The sequence below is a fragment of the Phaethon aethereus genome, assembly GCF_964289735.1.
Source record: "Phaethon aethereus genome assembly, chromosome: W".
Taxonomy (NCBI): Eukaryota; Metazoa; Chordata; class Aves; order Phaethontiformes; family Phaethontidae; genus Phaethon; species Phaethon aethereus.
Genome location: NC_138581.1, coordinates 40,718,222 through 40,738,164, shown reverse-complemented (window position 1 = coordinate 40,738,164; position 19,943 = coordinate 40,718,222). Strand labels below are relative to the sequence as shown.

General features: G+C 47.4%; 1 protein-coding gene across 2 annotated transcripts in view; it reads left to right on the top strand.

The window, feature by feature from the left end:
* The window catches only part of LOC309415185 (tyrosine-protein kinase Fer-like), a gene marked incomplete at both ends in the record, with an annotated part of 295,648 nt that overhangs the window by 115,993 nt on the left and 159,712 nt on the right, over nt 1-19,943 (top strand). Inside the window, 2 exons of one of the 2 annotated variants that reach the window (XM_082012627.1) lie at nt 5,807-5,996; nt 17,104-17,196. In XM_082012627.1, coding sequence (XP_081868753.1) covers nt 5,807-5,996; nt 17,104-17,196 — 283 coding nt within the window. Of the gene's footprint in view, nt 1-5,806; nt 5,997-17,103; nt 17,204-19,943 lie in introns of both variants that reach the window. The other variant, XM_082012626.1, reaches the window with a different exon arrangement.

Below are 19,943 nucleotides of genomic sequence, written 5' to 3'. Positions count from 1 at the left end.
AGCAGATGACCTGGTGCACATCTTGCCACAGTTCAGGAAAGAGAAGAGTTCATGTCTTTTAAAATGCAGGATCCATCTTCTTATCTCTGGATCATGATGAGCTGTAACCATTCAGAGTTTGGGATGTTTTCATTTTAGCTGATGTTGTGTATTCACCAAAGCCTTGCTGATAGTGGAAGGACATCATTTCACAGGGATTTTTTTTTTCTTTTTTCTCTCATAATGAAGACCAGATGACAGAACATTATCTTGAGTAGAGATTATTCACTTCTTTGTGTGATACTTTTAAACTTCTTCAGTCTCATGCCAAACTTCACTTCCACGACCTCCAATTGTGTCTTCATACATCATAATGATCCTTTCCCCATGAATAAGCATTCTGATGAGTATCAGATTTATTTTTTTGTGACTTAGCACATATTTAGGGATATGACTTTTTATCTTTTCCTCCCAAAAAGGATTTTATGACAGAGTGTTCCCTTATTATTTTGGAACATACTTGAATAATCGTCTGACTCGGGATCACTTTGTGAAGAAACAGTCTCTTGACATCCATGACATTTGGCCTGTAGTGCATTCAGAATATGTCTATTTCATGTTCAGTGTTAACATGTACAGGCTATGACAGAGCAACTTCTTGCTGCATCAACAAACAAGGTTGAATCAGGTCTCCCCTACTTTGTTGGAGAGGACTGAAGCTGTGGATGTGTGGAATTGTTGATGAGGTTGATATTTGAATTGTTTTTTCTGGATTTTCCAGCTCTCTTGTGGGTGGTGTCAGCAGAGCGGCATAAACCTCATTCATGAGTGCTGTCTGCTGTGACTTGCAGGACTGTGGGTTCCCCCCGATCTGTTCTAAGCAGTATCATGTCCATGAAGCATTTAAAGCTGATAGAGCCTTCAGTAGGCTGTGCTACAACTGTTGTTTTAGAAAGGAAAATCTCAGGTCTTCTGCAAGGTGCTATTTATAGGGTAACAGTTTGAAGTTTGTCAGTGTAAGAAGTCTCTCTCAAAGAGAGAAGAATCAATAAATAGACTAAAAATTGGCTAGTGGACATGAAATATAACTGTACCTAAATCTTCTTACTCTGAAGCCACCGAGGTGAAGGGCTCCGGAGCGAAGGATCGCGCCAGGGGACCCTTCCTGAAGTGGCCAAACCGCGAAGGTGGCAGCACAGGGGGAGAGAGGGTGCCCCAGTGTCCCCCCCCCAGGCCGGCGGAGCGGGCTCCTGACGAGCGGCAGCGCTGACTCAGCGCGGGTGGGGACAGGAGCGGCGGCAGCCAAAGCCCCTCGCCTACAAGAGCAGCCCCAGGGAGCATGAGCGACCCGGAGCGTGGCGACCAGGGCGGGCAAACAGGACGTGGCGCGTCAGTTTGTGCATCAGTTGGCACAGGCAGGGCGTGCGGGGAAGGCGTGCAGGCAGGGCGCAGTCCCACCCCCGGCACTAGAGGCTCTCTGAGAAGTGGCCATCGTCCTCCCAGAGGAGGCTCAGCCATGGTCACCACTCGGCTGAAAACCGTGGCCAGAAAGAATGTGGCGACACAGACACAGCTCCCACTCAAGCACGCGGCTGTCCAAGTATCTGGCTGCAAAGAGTGCCTGAGCCTGTCAGTTGTTCCGGAGACCAACGGGGACACCACCTGAGTGTGGTGTGACCAGGTGAGCGACCTGCTCAGCCTGGTGGCAGAGCTGAAAGAGGCAGTGGAGAGGCTGAGGAGCATTAGGGAGTGTGAGAGAGAGATAGATTGGTGGAGCTGCACCCAGCTGTCCCTGAAGCAGGGGCAGCTGATGGAGGCTCCACAAGCAGCGGGGGATCCCCTGCCCTCTTGCTGCCAGGCAGAAGGAGGGGACCTAAGAGATGACGGGAAATGGAAGCAGATCCCTGCTCGGAGAGGTCGGCGAATCCCCTCCCGGCCTCCCTCACCGTCCCAGCTGCCCTTACACAACAGGTATGGGGCTCTGGAACGTGAGGGACAGGAACATGAGGACCCTGATGAAGGTCCATCCAAGGGGATGCCTAGGGTGAGTCAGCCAGCCACACGCATCAAGACGTCCTGTGTTAAGAAGAAAAGGAGAGTAATTGTCGTAGGCGACTCCCTTCTGAGGGGTACAGAGGGCCCAATATGCCGACCAGACCCCACCCACAGGGAAGGCTGCTGCCTCCCTGGGGCTGGGGTGAGAGATGTCACCAGGAAACTCCCTGGTTTGGTTCGGCCCACTGATTACTACCCGCTGTTGGTCCTACAGGTTAGCAAAGATGAGGTTGCACTAAGAAGCCCAAAGGCAGTCAAAAAGGACTTGAGAACACTGGGGCAACTGGTCGATGGAGTGGGAGCACAGGTAGTGTTTTCATCAATCCCTTCAGTGACAGGGAAGAACGCTGAAAGGAACAGGAAAGCACACCTGAGCAACACATGGCTCAGGGGCTGGTGCCGTCGTCAGAATTTTGGGGTTTTTGACCATGGGGCGGTTTACACGGCACTGGGCCTCCTTGCAGCAGATGGAGTGCAACTGTCTCCAAGGGGCAAAAGGATTCTTGCTTATGAGCTGGCAGGCCTCATTGAGAGGGCTTTAAACTAGATTTGGAGGGGGGAGGGGATAAAAACAGGCTCACTAGAGTTGAGTCTAGGGGTGGCGTGCCAGAGTTGAAATCGATAGCCCAGCTCAAGTGCATCTACACCAATGCACGCAGCATGGGCACCAAACAGGAGGAGCTGGAAGCCATTGTGCAGCGGGACAGCTATGACGTAGTTGCCATCACAGAAACATGGTGGGATGCTTCTCATGACTGGAGTGCCGCAATGGATGGCTATAAGCTCTTCCGAAGGGATAGGCAGGGAAGGAGAGGTGGTGGGGTGGCTCTGTATGTTAGGGAGTGTTTTGATTGTATAGAAATCAACGATTGTGATGACAAGGTCAAGTGCTTATGAGTAAGGATGAGGGGGAAGGCCAATGAGGCAGATATCTTGCTGGGAGTCTGTTACAGACCACCCAACCAGGACGAAGAGGCAGATGAGACATTCTATAAGTGACCGGCAGAAGTCTCGCATTCGCTGTCCCTTGTTCTTGTGGGGGACTTCAATCTACCGGACATCTGCTGGAAGTATAACACGGCAGAGAGGAAACAATCTGGGAGGTTCCTGGAGTGTGTGGAGGATAACTTCCTGACACAGCTGGTGAGTGAGCCCACCAGGGGAGGTGCCTTGCTGGACCTGCTGTTTACAAACAGAGAAGGACTGGTGAGAGATGTGGTGGTCGGAGGCCATCTTGGGCTTAGCGACCACGACATGATAGAATTCTCAGTTGTGAGGGAAGTAAGGAGAGGGGTCAGCAAAACTGCTACCATGGACTTCCCGAGGGCAAGCTTTGGCCTGTTCAGGTCACTGGTTGAGAGAGTCCCTTGGGAGACAGTCCTGAAGGACAAAGGGGTCCAGGAAGGCTGGACATTCTTCAAGAAGGAAATCTTAAAGGCGCAGGAGCTGGCAGTCCCCATGTGCCGTAGGAAGAGCTGGCGGGGAAGGCAACCGGTCTGGCTGAACAGGGAGATTTTGCTGGGACTCAGGGAAAAGAGGAGAGTTTATCACCTCTGGAAGAAGGGGAAAGCAACTCACGAAGAGTACAAGGATCTCGTTAGGTCAAGCAGGGACAAAATTAGAAAGGCAAAAGCCCAGCTAGAGCTCCGTCTTGCCACAGCCGTAAAGGATAATAAAAAATGCTTCTACAAATATATTAACAACAAAAAGAGAGGCAAGGAGAATCTCCATCCCTTACTGGATGTGGTGGGGAACATTGTCTCCAAGGACGAGGACAAGGTTGAGGTACTTAATGCCTTCTTTGCCTCAGTCTTTAATAGCCCGACCAGGTATCCTCACGGTATTCAGCTCCCTGAACTGGAAGATGGGGATGGAGAGCACCATAACCCGCCCATAATCCAGGAGGAAGCAGTTAAGGACCTGTTAAGGCACCTGGATACCCACAAGTCTATGGGGCCTGATGGGATCCACCCAAGAGTACTGAGGGAGCTGGCAGAGGAGCTCTGCAAGCCACTCTCCGTCATTTATCAGCAGTCCTGGTTAACAGGGGAGTTCCCAGAAGACTGGAGGCTTGCCACTGTGACACCCATCTACAAGACAGGCCAGAAGGAGGATCCCAGGAACTACAGGCCTGTCAGCCTGACCTCGGTACCGGGGAAGATCATGGAGCGGTTCGTCCTGAGTGTGCTCACAGGGCATGTGCAGGACAACCAAGGGATCAGGCCCAGCCAGCATGGGTTCATGAAAGGCAGGTACTGCTTGACCAACCTGATCTCCTTCTATGACCAGGTGACCCACCTAGTGGATGAAGGAAAGGCTGTGGACGTTGTCTACCTGGACTTTAGTAAAGCCTTTGACAGCGTCTCCCACAGCATTCTCCTGGAGAAACTGGCTGCTCATGGCTTGGACAGGCATATTGTTTACTGGGTAAAGAACTGGCTGGATGGCCGGGCCCAAAGAGTTGTGGTGAATGGCGTTAAATCCGGCTGGCGGCTCTTCACAAGCGGTGTTCCCCGGCGCTCGGTTCTGGGGCTGGTCTTGTTCAATATCTTTATCGATGATCTGGATGAGGGGATCGAGTGCTCCCTCAGTAAGTTTGCAGATGACACCAAGTTGGGTGGGAGTGTTGATCTGCTGGAGGGTAGGAGGGCTCTGCAGAGGGATCTGGACAGGGTGGATTGATTGGCCGAGGCCAATTGTATGAGGTTCAACAAGGCCAAGTGCAGGGTCCTGCACTTTGGCCACAACAACCCCATGCAACGCTACAGGCTTGGGGAGGAGTGGCTGGAGAGCTGCCCGGCGGAAAAGGACCTGGGGGTGCTGGTTGACAGCCGGCTGAACATGAGCCAGCAGTGTGCCCAGGTGGCCAAGAAGGCCAACAGCGTCCTGGCCTGTATCAGAAATAGTGTGGCCAGCAGGAGTAGGGAAGTGATTGTGCCCCTGTACTTGGCACTGGTGAGGCCGCAGCTTGAATACTGTGTTCAGTGTTGGGCCCCTCACTACAAGAAGGATGTTGAGGTGCTGGAGCGTGTCCAGAGAAGGGCAATGAAGCTGGTGAGGGGTCTGGAGCACAAGTCTTATGAGGAGCGGCTGAGGGAACTGGGGTTGTTTAGTCTGGAGAAGAGGAGGCTGAGGGGAGACCTTATCGCTCTCTACAACTACCTGAAAGGGGGTTGTGGCGACGTGGGTGTTGGTCTCTTCTCCCAAGTAACTAGTGATAGGGCGAGAGGAAATGGCCTCAAGTTGCGCCAGGGGAGGTTTAGACTGGACATTAGGAAAAATTTCTGCGCTGAAAGGGTTGGCAAGCATTGGAACAGGCTGCCTAGGGAAGTGGTTGGGTCACCGTCCCTGGAAGTTTTTAAAAGACGTGTTGATGTGGTGCTTAGGAAGATGGTTTATTGGTGGACTTAGCAGTGCTAGGTTAACGGTTGGACTTGATGATCTTAAAGGTCTTTTCCAACCTAAACAATTCTATGGTTTTATGAGTTTTGTTTTTGGAATAGATATGTAGGTATCTGCTTTCATTGTCTTGTAGCTTTGAGAATTTTCTAATATTTGCTTCATGTGTTTATGCCTTTGAACAAATAGTTCTGAGGACTTCTCATACTCTTATTTATAAAATTAATAATTTCCTTCATTACATGGATGGATAAAGTGAAAAAAGAACAACAAATTCCAGTATTGAAAATGCTTTATTCTATGTAGCTTTCGTGAAGCAAAATATGTATTTTAAATCATGTGGTTTAAAATTGTTTGTTATTTTCCTCTGTAGCATTGTACTCTTGCTGAGCCAAAAGCATGCACTGGAAGAACTCAAGCAAACAGTTCAGCAATTAAGGTGCTCCGAGGCAAAATTTGCAGCCCAGAAAGAGCTACTGGAACAAAAGGTTCAAGAACATGATGGGAAAGAACCACCACCTGTAGTGAATTATGAAGAAGATGCCAGATCAGTCACTTCTATGGTAAGCTTTACATTTGTTCATCTATATCATGCAGCCTTGCTATTGTACTTTAGTCCTGGGGTCAGAGGCCAGTAAGGGTGTAGGTGGCCTCAGATGCTCAGTAACCCCAGCTCCAAAACCCTAGAGGTCAACCTCAGGTTTCTCCTGGTGTTTTCTGCCAGAGGCTCCAGGTGAGGCCATGCTCCATGGCTCCTGTGTAGAACATGTTTCTCACAGCTCTTCCTTACTGGACCTGCTCAAGGGCTACCACATGAGCTATCCTGTTTCCAGAAATCCCTGTTTGATATGTTGAGGGCCCCAGTCTAAGTAGTTCTTCTTTCAGGTCCCTCACAAGCTGACTATAACCCAGAATGCCTATTTCCAGAAAGCCACAATGCCTAGGAAATCTTGTGTTTCTTTTTTTATGAACTGGTGAGGATATGGCTGTTATCTTGTTGATCACATCCACAGGGATGTGATGATGTCCATCCTGCCATTTTATTCCCAAAAACTGGATCTCCTGTGTAGGTCTTTGACCTTGCATTATGTACTGGTTCTGGCTGTGATGGAGTTAACTTTCCTTATAGTAGCTGGTATGATGCTGTGCTTTGCATTTGTATCTAAAACAGTGTTGATAACACACCAGCGTTTTGGCTACTGCTGAACTGGGCTTTCACAGTGCCAACACTTTCTCTCTCTTCCCCCACAAAAGTCAGTAGGCTGGAGGTGAGCAAAAAGTTGGGAGGGGACATAGCCAAGACAGCTGACCCAAATTAACCAAAGGGATATTCCATATCATATAATGCTCAGCAGTAAAAGCTCAGGGAAAAGAGGAGGAAGTGGAGACATTCATGGTTATGGCGTTTGTCTTCCCAAGCAACCATTACGTGTGCTGAGGCCCTGTTTTCCAGGCCTGCAAAAGGGAAGTAGTGGATGAATTCCTCTTTTTGCTTTGCTGGTGCATGCAGCTTTTCCATTCCCTATGCCCTGGTTTCAGCTGGTATAGTGCTGTCTTTTGGATTTAGTATGAGAATAATGTTGATAACACACTGAAGTTTTAGTTGTGGCTAAGTAGTTGTGGTGCTTATACAAGTCAAGGACTTTTCAGCTTCCCATGCTCTGCCAGTGAGGAGGTGCACAAGAAGCTGGGAGGGGGCACGGCCGGGACAGCTGACCCAGACTGGCCAAAGAGATATTCCCTACCATATAACATCATGCTCAGTATATAAATGGAGTTGACCAGGAGGGCGGGAATCGCTGCTCAGGGACAGGCTATTGATCACCAGGTGGTGAGCAATTGCTGCACTGTGCATCACTTGGTTTTGTATATTCCTTTGTCAGTATTATTGTTATTATTAGTATTGTTGTTGTTTCTTCTTCCTTTGCTGTCCTATTAAACTGTTTTTATCTCAAGCCATGAGGTTTTTTTCCAATTCTCTTCCCCATCCCACCTGGGGGTGGGGGGGAGGCAAGCAAATGGCTGCATGGTGCTTAGTTGCCAGCTGGGACTAAACCAGGACAGTCCTTTTTGGTACCTAACATGGGGCTCAAAGGGTTTGAGATAACAACAGATCAATCGGAGTGTACTAAGGAATATATATCTGTTAACAGTTGCAGGTCATGATATCAGTTTATTTGATTTGCATGATGCTCTTGTCTTTGCCGTACATGTTAAGGATCGGTGTTGGTTTCTGCGGGCTGCTGTACTCTGCAATGATTAGTAATGTCTCGCCTGCAAGATTTGTTTTTAGGACACTGACCTTGAGCTTAATGTGGTATCTGAGCTCTGTACTAAAGCTGTTACTGTATTTCGGGTACTATCTTGTGGAGACAATTAGCAATTATACTTCTGCCTCTGAAAGGCTTTTTATGGAGGAAATGCAGAATGGTACCTTTGCTACCCTCTATCATAACGTTTCCTCCTTCATCACAATAACTTTTCAGTATTTTGAACACCCTTGGGTAGTTAAAATACCTTTATTGCTACTTCTGGGGAACACTGTTTCGGTTTTGTCTAAGGTTAGCAAGCAATTTAAGAATATCATCCAGAGATCTGCCCCAAGGCTGGATAGTTATGAATGGCAGGGCGTGTGGAACAGCATGGGCAAATGCCTGGGGCGGTGGGCACCTCCAGTGTTTTGGAACTTTACTCCCAAACAAGTGCAGAAGAGGAAGAGGAAGAACAGATAAAAGAGGTGGTAACCACCCGATCCCTATCCCTGAGCTGTGAGTTATGTGAAAGGATTTCAGCTGTCATCCAAGTGAGCACATTGTCACCTGGCTGCTCCGATGCTGGGATAACGGGGCCAGTAGCCTGGAATTAGAGGGTAGGGAAGCCAAGCAGCTGGGATCCCTTTCTAGGGAAGGGGGCATTGACAAAGCTATTGGAAAAGGTGCACGAGTCCTCAGCCTCTGGAGACGACTCCTGTCAGGCATGAAGGAAAGGTATCCCTTCAAGGAAGATGTTGCCAAGACATGCTTGGAAGAGTCCCATGGGATAAGGCCCTGAAGACAAGAAGGGCCAGGAAAGCTGTTTGATATTCAAAGATCACCCTCTTCAAGCTCAAGAGTGGTCCATTCCAATGAATAGGAAGTCAGGCAAAAATGCCAGGAGGCCTGTGTGGAAGAACAAGATGCTCCTGGCCAAACTCAAACACAAAAAGGAAGCCTACAGAGGGTGGAAGGAAGAAAGGGTAACCCAGGAGGAATACAGAGATTTTGTCCAAGCATCCAGGGATGAGGTTAGGAAAGCCAAAGTCCACCTAGAACTGAATTAGTCAGGGATGTCAAAGGCAACAAGGGCTACGCTAAGTACATAGTCAACAAAAGGAAGACTAGTGAAAATGTGGGATCATTGCTGAATGAGACAGAGGATCTGGTTACATAGAAAATGTAAAAGGCTGAGGTACTAAATGCCGCCTTCACCTTAGTCTTTGCTAGCAAGACCAGCCTTTAGGAATCCCAGGTCCTGGAGACCAGGGGGAAAGGCTGGAGCAAGGAAGATGCTGGATCCACCAAGATTCCTTGGTGGAATAGGATCAGTTCAGGGAATACTTAAGCAAACTGGACATGCATAAGTCCATGGGACCTGATGGGATGCACCCACAAGTGCTGAGGGAGCTGGCAAATGTCATTGCAAGGCCAGTCTTGATAATCTTTGATCAATCATGGCGATTGGGAGAAGTGCGCAAGGACTGGAGGAAAGCAAATGTTCAAGAATGGCAGGAAGGAGAATGCAGGGAACAACAGGCCAGTCAGCCTCCCCTCCATCCCTGAGAAGGTGATGGAGCATGTAATCCTGTGAATCATTTCCAGGCGCATGGAGGACAAGAAAATCATCAGGATTATTCAGCATGGCTTCACCAAGGGGACTTCATGCTTGACCAACTTGATAACCTTCTGCAATGAAATAACTGGCATTGTGGATGAGAGGAGAGCAGTGGATATTGTCTACCTGGACTTCAGGAAGGCCTTTGACACTGTCTCTCATAAGGTTCTGTATTGAGTTTGTATGGCAAGGTTTTGGTAGCAGGGTGGGCTACAAGGGTGGCTTATGTGAGAAGATGCCAGAAGCTTCCCTCATGTCCGATAGAGCCAGTGCCAACTGGCTCCAAGATAGACCTGCCGTTGACCAAAGCTGAGCCAATCAGTGATGGTGGTAGCACCTCTGTGATAATATTTTTAAGGGGGAAAAACTGCTGCAACACAGCAGCTGGGAGAGAGGGGAGTGAGAATATGTGAGAGAAACAATTCTGCAGACACCAAGGTCAGTCAAGAAGGAGATGGAGGAGGTGCTCTAGGCGCTGAAGCAGAGATTCCCCTGCAGCCCGTGGTGAAGACCATGATGAGGCAGGCTGCCCCCTGCAGCCCATGGAGGTACACGGTGGAGCAGATATCCACCTGTAGCCCATGGGGGACCCCACGCTGGAGCAATTGGATGCACCCGAAGGAGGCTGTGACCCCGTGGAGAGCTCACGCTGGAGCAGGCTCCTGGCAGGACCTGCGACCACGTGGAGAGGAGCCCTTACTGGAGCAGGTTTGCTGTCAGGACTTGCGACCCTGTGGGGGACCCACGCTGGAGCAGTCTGTTCCTGAAGGACTGCACCCCGTGGAAAGGACCCATGCAGGAGAAGTTCGTGAAGAACTGCAGCCCGAGGGACTCCATGCTGGAGTAGGGGAAGATTTTGAGGAGGACGGAGCAGCAGAGACAACGTGTAATGAACTGACCACAACCCCCATTCCCTGTTCCTCCTGTGCCTCTCAGGGGGAGGAGATCGAGAATTTTGGAGTTAAGTTGACCCCAGGAAGAAAGGAGGGGTGGGGGGAAGGCAGTAAATTAAATTAATTTCCCCAAGTCAAGTCTGTTTTGCCCATGACAGTAACTGGTGATGCCCCTGCCCTTATCTCGGCCCATGAGCCTTTCATTATATTTTCTTTCCCCTATCCAGTTGAGGAGGGGGAGTGATAGAGCAGCTTGGTGGGTACCTAGCATCCAGCCAGTGTTAACCCACCACAGATCCTCATAGAGAAACTGTTGCGGTATGGGCTGGATAAGCAGACAGTGAGGTGGACTGAAAACAAGCTGAACGGCCCTGTCCAGAGAGTGGTGATCAGTAGCACAAAGTCTAGTTGGAGGCCGGTAACTAGCAGTGTACCACAGGGGTCAATTCTGGGTCCAGTCCTGTACAACATCTTCATTAGTGATCTGGATGATGGGGCATAGTGTACCCTCAGCAAGTTTGCTGGTGACACAAAACTAGTAGTGGCTGATATACCAGAGGGTTAGGCTGCCATCCAGAGGGACCTGGACAGGCTGGAGAAATGGACAGAGAAGAATCTCATGCAGTTCAACAAGGGGAAGTGCAAAGTCCTGCACCTGGGGAAGAATAACCCCGTGCATATATGCCGGGGGACACCCAGCTGGAAAGCAGAAAAGGACTTGGGAGTCCTGGTGGATAACAAGTTGAACATGAGCCAGCAATGTGCCCTTGTGGCAATGAAGGCTAATGGTATCCTGGGCTGTGTTAGACAAACTACTGCCAGCAGGTCAAGGGAGGTGATCCTACCCTCTACTCAGCACAGGTGAGGCCACACCTGGAGTCCTGTGTCCAGTTCTGGGCTCCCCAGTACAAGAGAGACATGGACTTACTGAAGAGAGTCTAATGAAGGACCATGAAGATGATTAAGAGACTGGAGCATCAGAAACAGGAACAGCCACCAGAAAAAAAACAAGATCAAGGAGGTCCTGTATCTTTCCCCTGCCAGGCTGAAGGCAGTAGCTTAAAGGGAAGGAGTGAATGGAGGCAAGTCCATGCTTGGGGCAGCAGGTGAACCCCCTCCTTCCCCACCTTGCCTCCTCAGGTGCCTCTGTACAACAGGTATGAGGCTCTGGACCTGGAAGGACATGGATGAAGTGGACAACGGTCCAGCTATACCAGAGGTGTTGCCAAGGTCAGAAAGGCCTACCCCCTGCATCACGACCACCTCCACGAGGAAGAAAAGATGTGTTATAGTTGTAGGCAACTCCCTTCTGAGGGGAACTGAAGGTCCCATATGCCAGACACACCCTTCTCTTAGGGAAGTCTGCTGCCTCCCTGGGGCCAGGGTTAAGGACATCAACTAGGAAACTTCCTAGCCTGATGTGGCCCTCAGACTATTACCCACTACTGCTCTTCCATGTGGGTGGTGATGAAGCTGCAATGCATAGTCCAAGGGCGATCAAGAGAGACTTCAGGGCCTTGGGATGGTTGGTAAGGGAATCTGGAGCACAGGTTATTTTTTCCTCTCTCCTTCCAGTTGCAGGCAGCGACATAGGAAGAAATAGACAGGCCCAGTCTATTAATACATGGCTCCGTGACTGGTGTCACCACCAGAATTTTGGGTTTCTTGATAATGGCATGGCCTACACAGCACCTGGCTTGCTGGCATCAGATGAGATTCACCTTTCTCAAAGGGGGAAGAGTCTCTTTGCTCGCAAGCTAGCGGGGCTTATTGACAGAGCTTTAAACCAGACTTGAAGGGGGAGGGGGGTAATATCAGGCTTACCCATGACAAGCAGGGGGATGACATGTCAGGGTTAGAGGAATGGGGTGCTAGTGAGGCCCCTCAGCGTGTTGCACCAGCAAAAGACCTCAAAGGAACTAAGGGGTGTTCCTCTAAGAGGGTGACATGGCCGACAGCCCAGCTGAAGTGCCTCTACACCAATGCACGCAGCATGGGCAACAAACAGGAGGAGCTGGAAGCCACCGTACTGCTAGAAAGCCACAACCTGGTTGCCATTACTGAAACTTGGTGGGACGAATCCCACGACTGGAGTGCAGCTATGGATGGCTACAGGCTGTTCATAAGGGACAGGCGAGGAAGGAAGGACGGAGACATTGCCCTCTACGTCAAGAAATGGATAGAGTGGGAAGAGCTGTCTCTGAAGAATAGCCACAAGCAGGTTGAAAGCTTATGTTTAAGAATCAGGGACCGAGGAAACAAGGGGGACCTCATGGTTGGTGTCTACTACAGGTCCCCCGATCAAGGGCAATCTATTGATGAAGGCTTCTTACTCCAGCTACAGGAGGCATCACGCTCACAGGCTCTCGTCCTGCTAGGGGACTTCAACCACCCCAACATCTGCTGGAAAAGTAGCACGGCGAGCTGTAGGCAATCCTGGAGACTCCTGGAGTGCATGGAGGATAACTTCTAATGCCAGGTAATAGGCAGCCCTATGAGAGGGGATGCGATACTGGACCTGTTGGTCACCAATGCATGTGAGCTAATTGGTGACGTCAAAATTGGAAGCATCCTGGGCTGCAGTGATCACGCACTGGTGGAGTTCGCAGTCCTGAGGGATATGAGGCAGGCAAAGAGTCAACTCAGAACCCTGAATTTTAGGAAAGCAAACTTCCGGCTCTTCAGGGAGTCAGTCAATAGGACCCCCTGGGAAACTGCCCTCAGGGACAAGGGAGCAGAACAGAGCTGGCAGATCTTTAAGGATGCTTTCCATAGAGCGCAAGAGCTCTCAATCCCCAGGTGTAAGAAATCAGGAAAGGAAGGCAAGAGACCAGCATGGCTGAGTGGAGGCCTGATGGGCAAACTAAAGGGCAAGAAGGAAATGCACAGGCAGGGGAAGCAGGGACAGGTGTCCTGGGATGAGTACAGGGACGCTGCCCAGTTGTGTAGGGATGAGGTCAGGAGGGCCAAGGCGTGGCTGGAGTTGAACTTGGCAAGGGATGTAAAGAATAATAAGGGCTTCTACAGGGATGTCAACCAGAAAAGGAAGGTCAAAGAAAGTGTACCCCCCTTGATGAGCAAGACTGGCAGACTGGCAACAACAGATGAGGAGAAGGCTGAGATACTCAATGACTTCTTTGCCTCAGTCTTCACTGGCAAGATGGGGACTGGAGGAGCAAAGTCCCTCCCACTGTAAGAGAAGATCAGGTTCGAGACCACCTGAGGAACCTGAACATGCACAAGTCTATGGGACCTGAAGAGATGCATCCCAGAGTCCTGAGGGAATTGGCTGATGTAGTTGCCAAGCCACTCTCCATGATATATGAAAAGTCCTGGCAGTCAGGTGAAGACCCTGGTGACTAGAAAAAGGGAAACATAGCACCCATTTTTAAAAAGGGTAGCAAGGCGGACCCTGTGAACTACTGACCTGTCAGCCTCACCTCTGTGCCTGGGAAGATCATGGAACAGATCCTCCTAGAAGCTATGCTAAGGCACATGGAGGACAGGGAGGTGATTCGAGACAGCCAGCATAGCTTCACCAAGGGCAAATCCTGCCTGACCAACGTAGTGGCCTTCTGTGATGGAGGGACCACATCAGTGGACAAGGGAAGAGCTATGGATGTCATATGTCTGGGCTTCTGTAAGGCCTTTGATATGGTTCCCCACAACATGCCTCTCTCTAAAACTGAGAGATAAGGATGTGATGGGTGGTCTGTTGGGTGGATGAGGAATTGGTTGGATGGTCACATCCAGATGGTAGTGGTCAATGGCTCAATGTCCAGATGGAGATGGGTGACGAGTGGTGTACCTCAGGGGTCCATATTGGGACCAGTACTCTTTAATATCTTCATCAATGACATAGTGGGATCAAGTGCACCCTCAGCAAGTTTGCAGATGACACCAAGCTGAGTGGTGTGGTTGACATGCCTGAGGGATGGGATGTCATCCAGAGGGACCTGGACAAGCTCGATAGATAGATATATAGGTAGATGGAATCATAGAATAGTTTGGGTTGGAAGGGACCTTTCAAGGTTATCTTGTCCAACCCCCCTGCAATGAGCAGGGACATCTTCAACTAGACCAGGTTGCTCAGAGCCCCATCCAACCTGACCTTGAATGTTTTCCGGGATGGGGCACCTACCACCTCTCTGGGCAACCTGTGCCAGTGTTTCACCACCCTCACTGTGAAAAATTTCTTCCTTATATCTAGTCTAAATCTGCCCTCTTTTAGTTTAAAACTGTTACCCCTTGCCCTATCTCTACAGGCCCTGCTAAAAAGTCTGTCCCCATCTTTCTTATAAAAACCCTTTAAATACTGGCAGGCTGCCGCAAGGTCTCCCCGGAGCCTTCTCTTCTCCAGGCTGAACAACCCCAACTCTCTCAGCCTGTCCTCATAGGAGAGGTGTTCCATCCCTCTGAGCATTTTGGTGGCCCTCCTCTAGACCCTCTCCAACAGGTCCATGTCTTTCCTGTGCTGAGGGCTCCAGAGCTGGATGCAGGACTCCAGGTGGGGTCTCACCAGAGTGGAGTAGAGGGGCAGAATCACCTCCCTCAACCTGATGTCTATGCTTCTTTGGGTGCAGCCCAGGACACAGTTGGCCTTCTGGGCTGCGAGCGCACATTGCCGGCTCATGTCCAGCTTTTCATCCACCAGTACCCCCAAGTCCTTCTCAGCAGGGCTGCTCTCAATCCCTTCATCCCCCAGCCTGTGCTGATACCGGGCGTTGCCCCGACCCAGGTGCAGGACCCTGCACTTGGCCTTGTTGAACCTCATGAGGTTCACACGGGCCCAGTACTTGAGCTTGTCCAGGTCCCTCTGGATGGCATCCTGTCCCTCAGGCATTTCAACCGCACCACTCAGCTTGGTATCATCTGCAAACTTCCTGAGGGTGCACTCGATCCCACTGTCTATGTCATTGATGAAGATATTAAAGTGTAATAATGTATCTAATATCTAATAGAAGCTGCTGTGCTGGAAGTCATCTACAGTGACCTGGACCACATCCAGGTCTCCAAAGATCCAGATGATGTCCATTTTACAGGGGCTGGAGGTTAACAGTAGAGTGCCATTGCCTGAACCAGGTCATGCTACTGCTGCATGTGGCCATACTGGAAATGGTAGAATTCACTATGAACTGGCGTCAAAGGCAGCCAAGTGGTATGCCATAATTGATATTGCCAATACTTTTTTCTCAGTTCCTTCGGCAGCAGAGTGTAGGCAATAGTTTGCTTTCGTGTGGAGGTGTGTCCAGTACACATGGAATTGTTTACCCCAGGGGTGGAAACACAACACAAGGAAATTCATGCATATTTCGGTAACTTATTTTTTCCTGTCCTGTAAGTAGATGTTTAGTCACAGTTAAATCCTGTGGCTCACTTGTGAAAAGTTGGGTGAAATGAACTGATCATTCCAAGCCTGATATGCATGCAAGCAAAATTATACACTGTGTTGTCCCTGTTATTAATGATTTTTTTTTGAAGTAGTCAATTACTTCATCAGTAGTTAAAAAATAAATATCAACTTGCCAGTTGACTCAGGACAGTGTTTTACTCTAAGAGAAGTAGTTGACATGCAGTATTACTTGAGTCTGATAAAAAGAATAAAGATTGTATTGGTCGGTGTTAATTTCAAGTGTCTAATAAATTCCCTTTTAGCCTTTTTTCTATTCCTATATGAAATGTTCTTTTTCATACTCTCTTTTAATGACATACAAATTACGGAATATTGCAGAATTTTGCTGCTAAACAAGTAAATTTATTTTACTAAGACAATGTTTAACCTATATCCTATAAACTAAATTATATCTGGGAGTCATTTTCAAAAATGCTTTATTCTGTATACAGATTTAATAGATTTTGTTGCTCATTCAGAATTCTTGGAATAAACTGAAACTGCATTTATTACATTATCAGGTTTTCAGTTTCTTCAGCCAAGGGTATACGTTCAAAATTTTGAAGCAATCTTTTTTTGTTACACTACAAAACAGATGCAGTCTGTTTCCATTTTCAGTTTCTTACAGCTTAATTAACCCATAGCTAATTAGAATGAGATTTTTAATGTGTGGTCTCTCTGCTTCAGGTTTAATTATTTTGCAGATATTCAGTAAAATACCTCATCTGTGTCTGAGGATGAAGTTATGAGAAATAAACTGAGTTTTTCAGTGTTAAAAATACATTTCTGTATTTTTGAAAGATTCTTTGATACTAAATTTTGAGAGCTGATAATAAACCAGATGTTAGGAAATAAACAGTCCTTGGACTAAGTCAAGTTGTAAACACTTTGGACTTTCCATTTACTTGTGATGGAAGTAGTTTTAGTGAATAACTCTGTTCTTAAAGGATTTAAAATCCAGATAGTGGTTGCTGCCCCTGTGGTTTATTGTAGTGCCAGAAAACAAATGGATTTACTTGCACTGATTGGTATTAATATTTACAAGTAGTGTATTATTAGAGGAGAACAGTTTAATAAAAGAGGAAAAAAATTAAGGATATTGCAAGTATGTATGTATGGGTTTTATTATGTATGGTTTTATTATATGGTGTCAAACCAGTACCCTTTTAAAAGAATAGGTATTTCAGGATAGCTGAGAATTAGGTCCTCTGTCTTTAGGGTACAAAAGAATTTCAGATCTCTTATAGTTAACAATGGTGATATTTAAAATAATTGCACTAAATATTTAAGGAATCAGAATCTTTCAGCTCCGCATTTGGTATGCATTAGCATAATCCCACTGATGTTGACACAAGCTTGCTGGTTTGTATCAGTAGCAGATCAGTCCCTATCTTTTATTCAAACAAAATCCATGAGTCTACATTCCATGTCCTCCAGTAATTAAATTATTAATGCACAGAGGTAAATCCATATTGATTTGCTTGGTTTTACCGGAGATATTACTTTTTCTCCTAGGACAAGAAGGACAAAGTCTCAAAATTGGACACTATACGTCACTCCATAGCCGGAATTATAAGATCTCCAAAATCCATGTTGGGTTCATCATCAGTAAGTAGTATCAACAATGTAGAATTCTCTTAATTTACAGCTTAAGTAGGTTTATTTTATGAAGTATCATAAATTTCTATTTACACAGGAAAAAAATAGATTAAAATGACAGCATAAAAAGCACAGTTCTGACTGATCAGTGGATATGATAATATTGTGACATAATAGTATGTCAGAACAACTTTATTGCACTTCAGAAAAAAGAATTTTTACATTCTTTGCTGCTCCCAGATTGGTGCTATACTTGAAAGATTACCGTTTCCTGTATGGTAGATTTACTAGTAATGCTGTATATTATGATATTCTGCAGTAGGTTAGATCGTCAGGCATGTTTTACCCATAATCGCAATAATTATATTTCCTATTTTTATTATAGAGCTACAATAATAATAAGAACAACAGCAACTGCTACTACTACTACTGTTACTACTACTTGTGGTGGGTTAACCTTGGCTGGCTGTCAGATGCCCACTAAGTCATTCTCTCACCCCCGCCTCCTCAACAGAACAGGGGGAGAAAATAATATTAAAAAAACTCGTGGGTCAAAATAGAGACAGGGAGATTGCTTTCCAGTTGGGCAAAACAGACTTGGCTTGGGGAACATTAATTTAATTTGATGCCAATTAAAAATAGAGTAGGAAAGTGAGAAACAAAGACAAAACTAAAAACACCTTCCCCCCACCCCCCTCTTCTTCCCAGGCTCAACTTCATTCCTTCATTCCTGACTCTTCTACATTCCCCCACCCTGAGCGGCACAGAGGGAATGGGAAATGGCAGCTGCAGTCAGTACATAACACTTTGTTTCTGCCACACTTTCCTCTTCACACTTTTCCCCTGCTCCAGTGTGGGGGTCCCTCCCATTGGATACAGTTCTTCATGAACTGCTCCAGTATGGGTCCTTTCCACGGGGTGCAGTCCTTCAGGAACAGACTGCTCCAGCGTAGGTCCCCCACAGGCCACACACAGTTCCTGCCAGAAAACAAGCTCCTGCGTGGGCTCTTCTCGACAGGGTCACAGCCTCCTTTAGGGCACATCCATCTGCTCTGGCTTGGAACCTCCACAGGCTGCAGGTGGATATCTGCTCCATCATGGTCCTCCGTGGGCTGCAGGGGGACAACCTGCTTCACCATGGTCTTCACCATGGGCTGCAGGGGAATCTCTGCTCCGGTGCCTGAAGCACCTCTTCCCCCTTCTTCTTCACTGACCTTGTTGTCTGCAGGGTTGTTTATCTCACATTTTTTCTCACTCTTCTCTCTCATAGCTGCTGCACACTGTTTTTTACCCTTTATTAAATATGTTATCACAGAGGCACCACCAGCGTCTCTGGCTCAGCTTTGGCTAGTGGTAGGTCTGTTCTGGAGCCATATGAAACTGGCTCTGTCCATCACAGGGGCAGCCCGTGGTCTCTTCTCAAAGAGGTCATCCCTGCAGCCCCCCTGCTACCAAAGCCTTGTCATGTAAAACCAGTACAAGCCTCAAGAACTGGTGCTATTTATGTAATTAGATATTATACATCTTGTTTCAGTCCCCACTGAAAATGGTCCTTGAGTATCTCTTACTTCTAGTTGGCTTTTGTTTAGGTTCCCCAATGGATGGAGAAAGTTTTTTGTTAGCCAAATATGAAAAAAGTTTATGAAATAAAATGAGAAAAGGAAAAAAAAGCTGTTCTGTATTATTCCTATTTGCTCATTTGTTTTCACTTACAGGCTTGAAAGACTAGTTAAAATACTTGCTTATGTACTTAGGGTGGAGGCCAGATGTTGTTTGAAAACCTTCCTCCTGAAAACTTGGCTGTGTTTTCCTGTTGCGAATGGATAATTTAGGCCGCTTAAAGAATCACCGCCAAAGATATCAGAAAGCGAATGATTTTAATATAAATTTGTAAAAAGGTGCAACTTAACAGAATTCGATGACAAGGTTCACTCTATTACTTATGTGACATGAAAAAGGTATACAAAGAGAAACCAAGTTACAACCAAATAGGGATGGTTTGCTCGTGGATCGAATTGGGTTAATGTGATTTATATGTATACTGAGGAGAGAAAGTAGGGGAGACCCTCCTGTTGAGTCACGAGGTTCAGAGTGAACCCCCTTGCTTTCTAAACTCCTTCTCAGAGAGGAGTCTAGGTGCGGCTGAATCCACTCCTAGTCCCAGACTTTGTCAATGGTTTATGACTAAAGGGGTAGGGTATCGGGGATTCTGGTGTGGTGATATATTTGTGCTTGGTGTAACTTTAGGATGGCAACAATCTAATACAAAATAACAGCAATCAAATTCACTAATGATATTGAGATAAATCACAGTATCAAATCATATAAAACTTAGCAGCATAATCAACCTAAAACTTACTAAGATTAGGCACATAAAGAGATGTAGAGAAAAGAGATAGATATGTACAAAGGTACCTTTTAAATATCCCCCTCGAATTCAGTCAAATACATCGAATGCTTTGCGTCGCTCAATGGGTGCTGTTGCGTTAAGAGGCAGATGCCCAAAATCAGCGTTAGTAGTCCGGTCGCACCCAACCCCTTTTCGTTGGACTCTCACGGGTCCGGATGCACTACTAACATCACACTACCTGCTCAGCCGGACACCTCCTGAACTCACACGGCCGCACTCAGAGGTACAGTCGCGTTCAGGGACAACACACACATGGCTGAGTCAATCAATAGTGCGATTTATTGAAGCAACAGATGCACAAGTTCTTTGGATTGCCGGTGATAAATTCACTGTCTGCAAGCAAGTG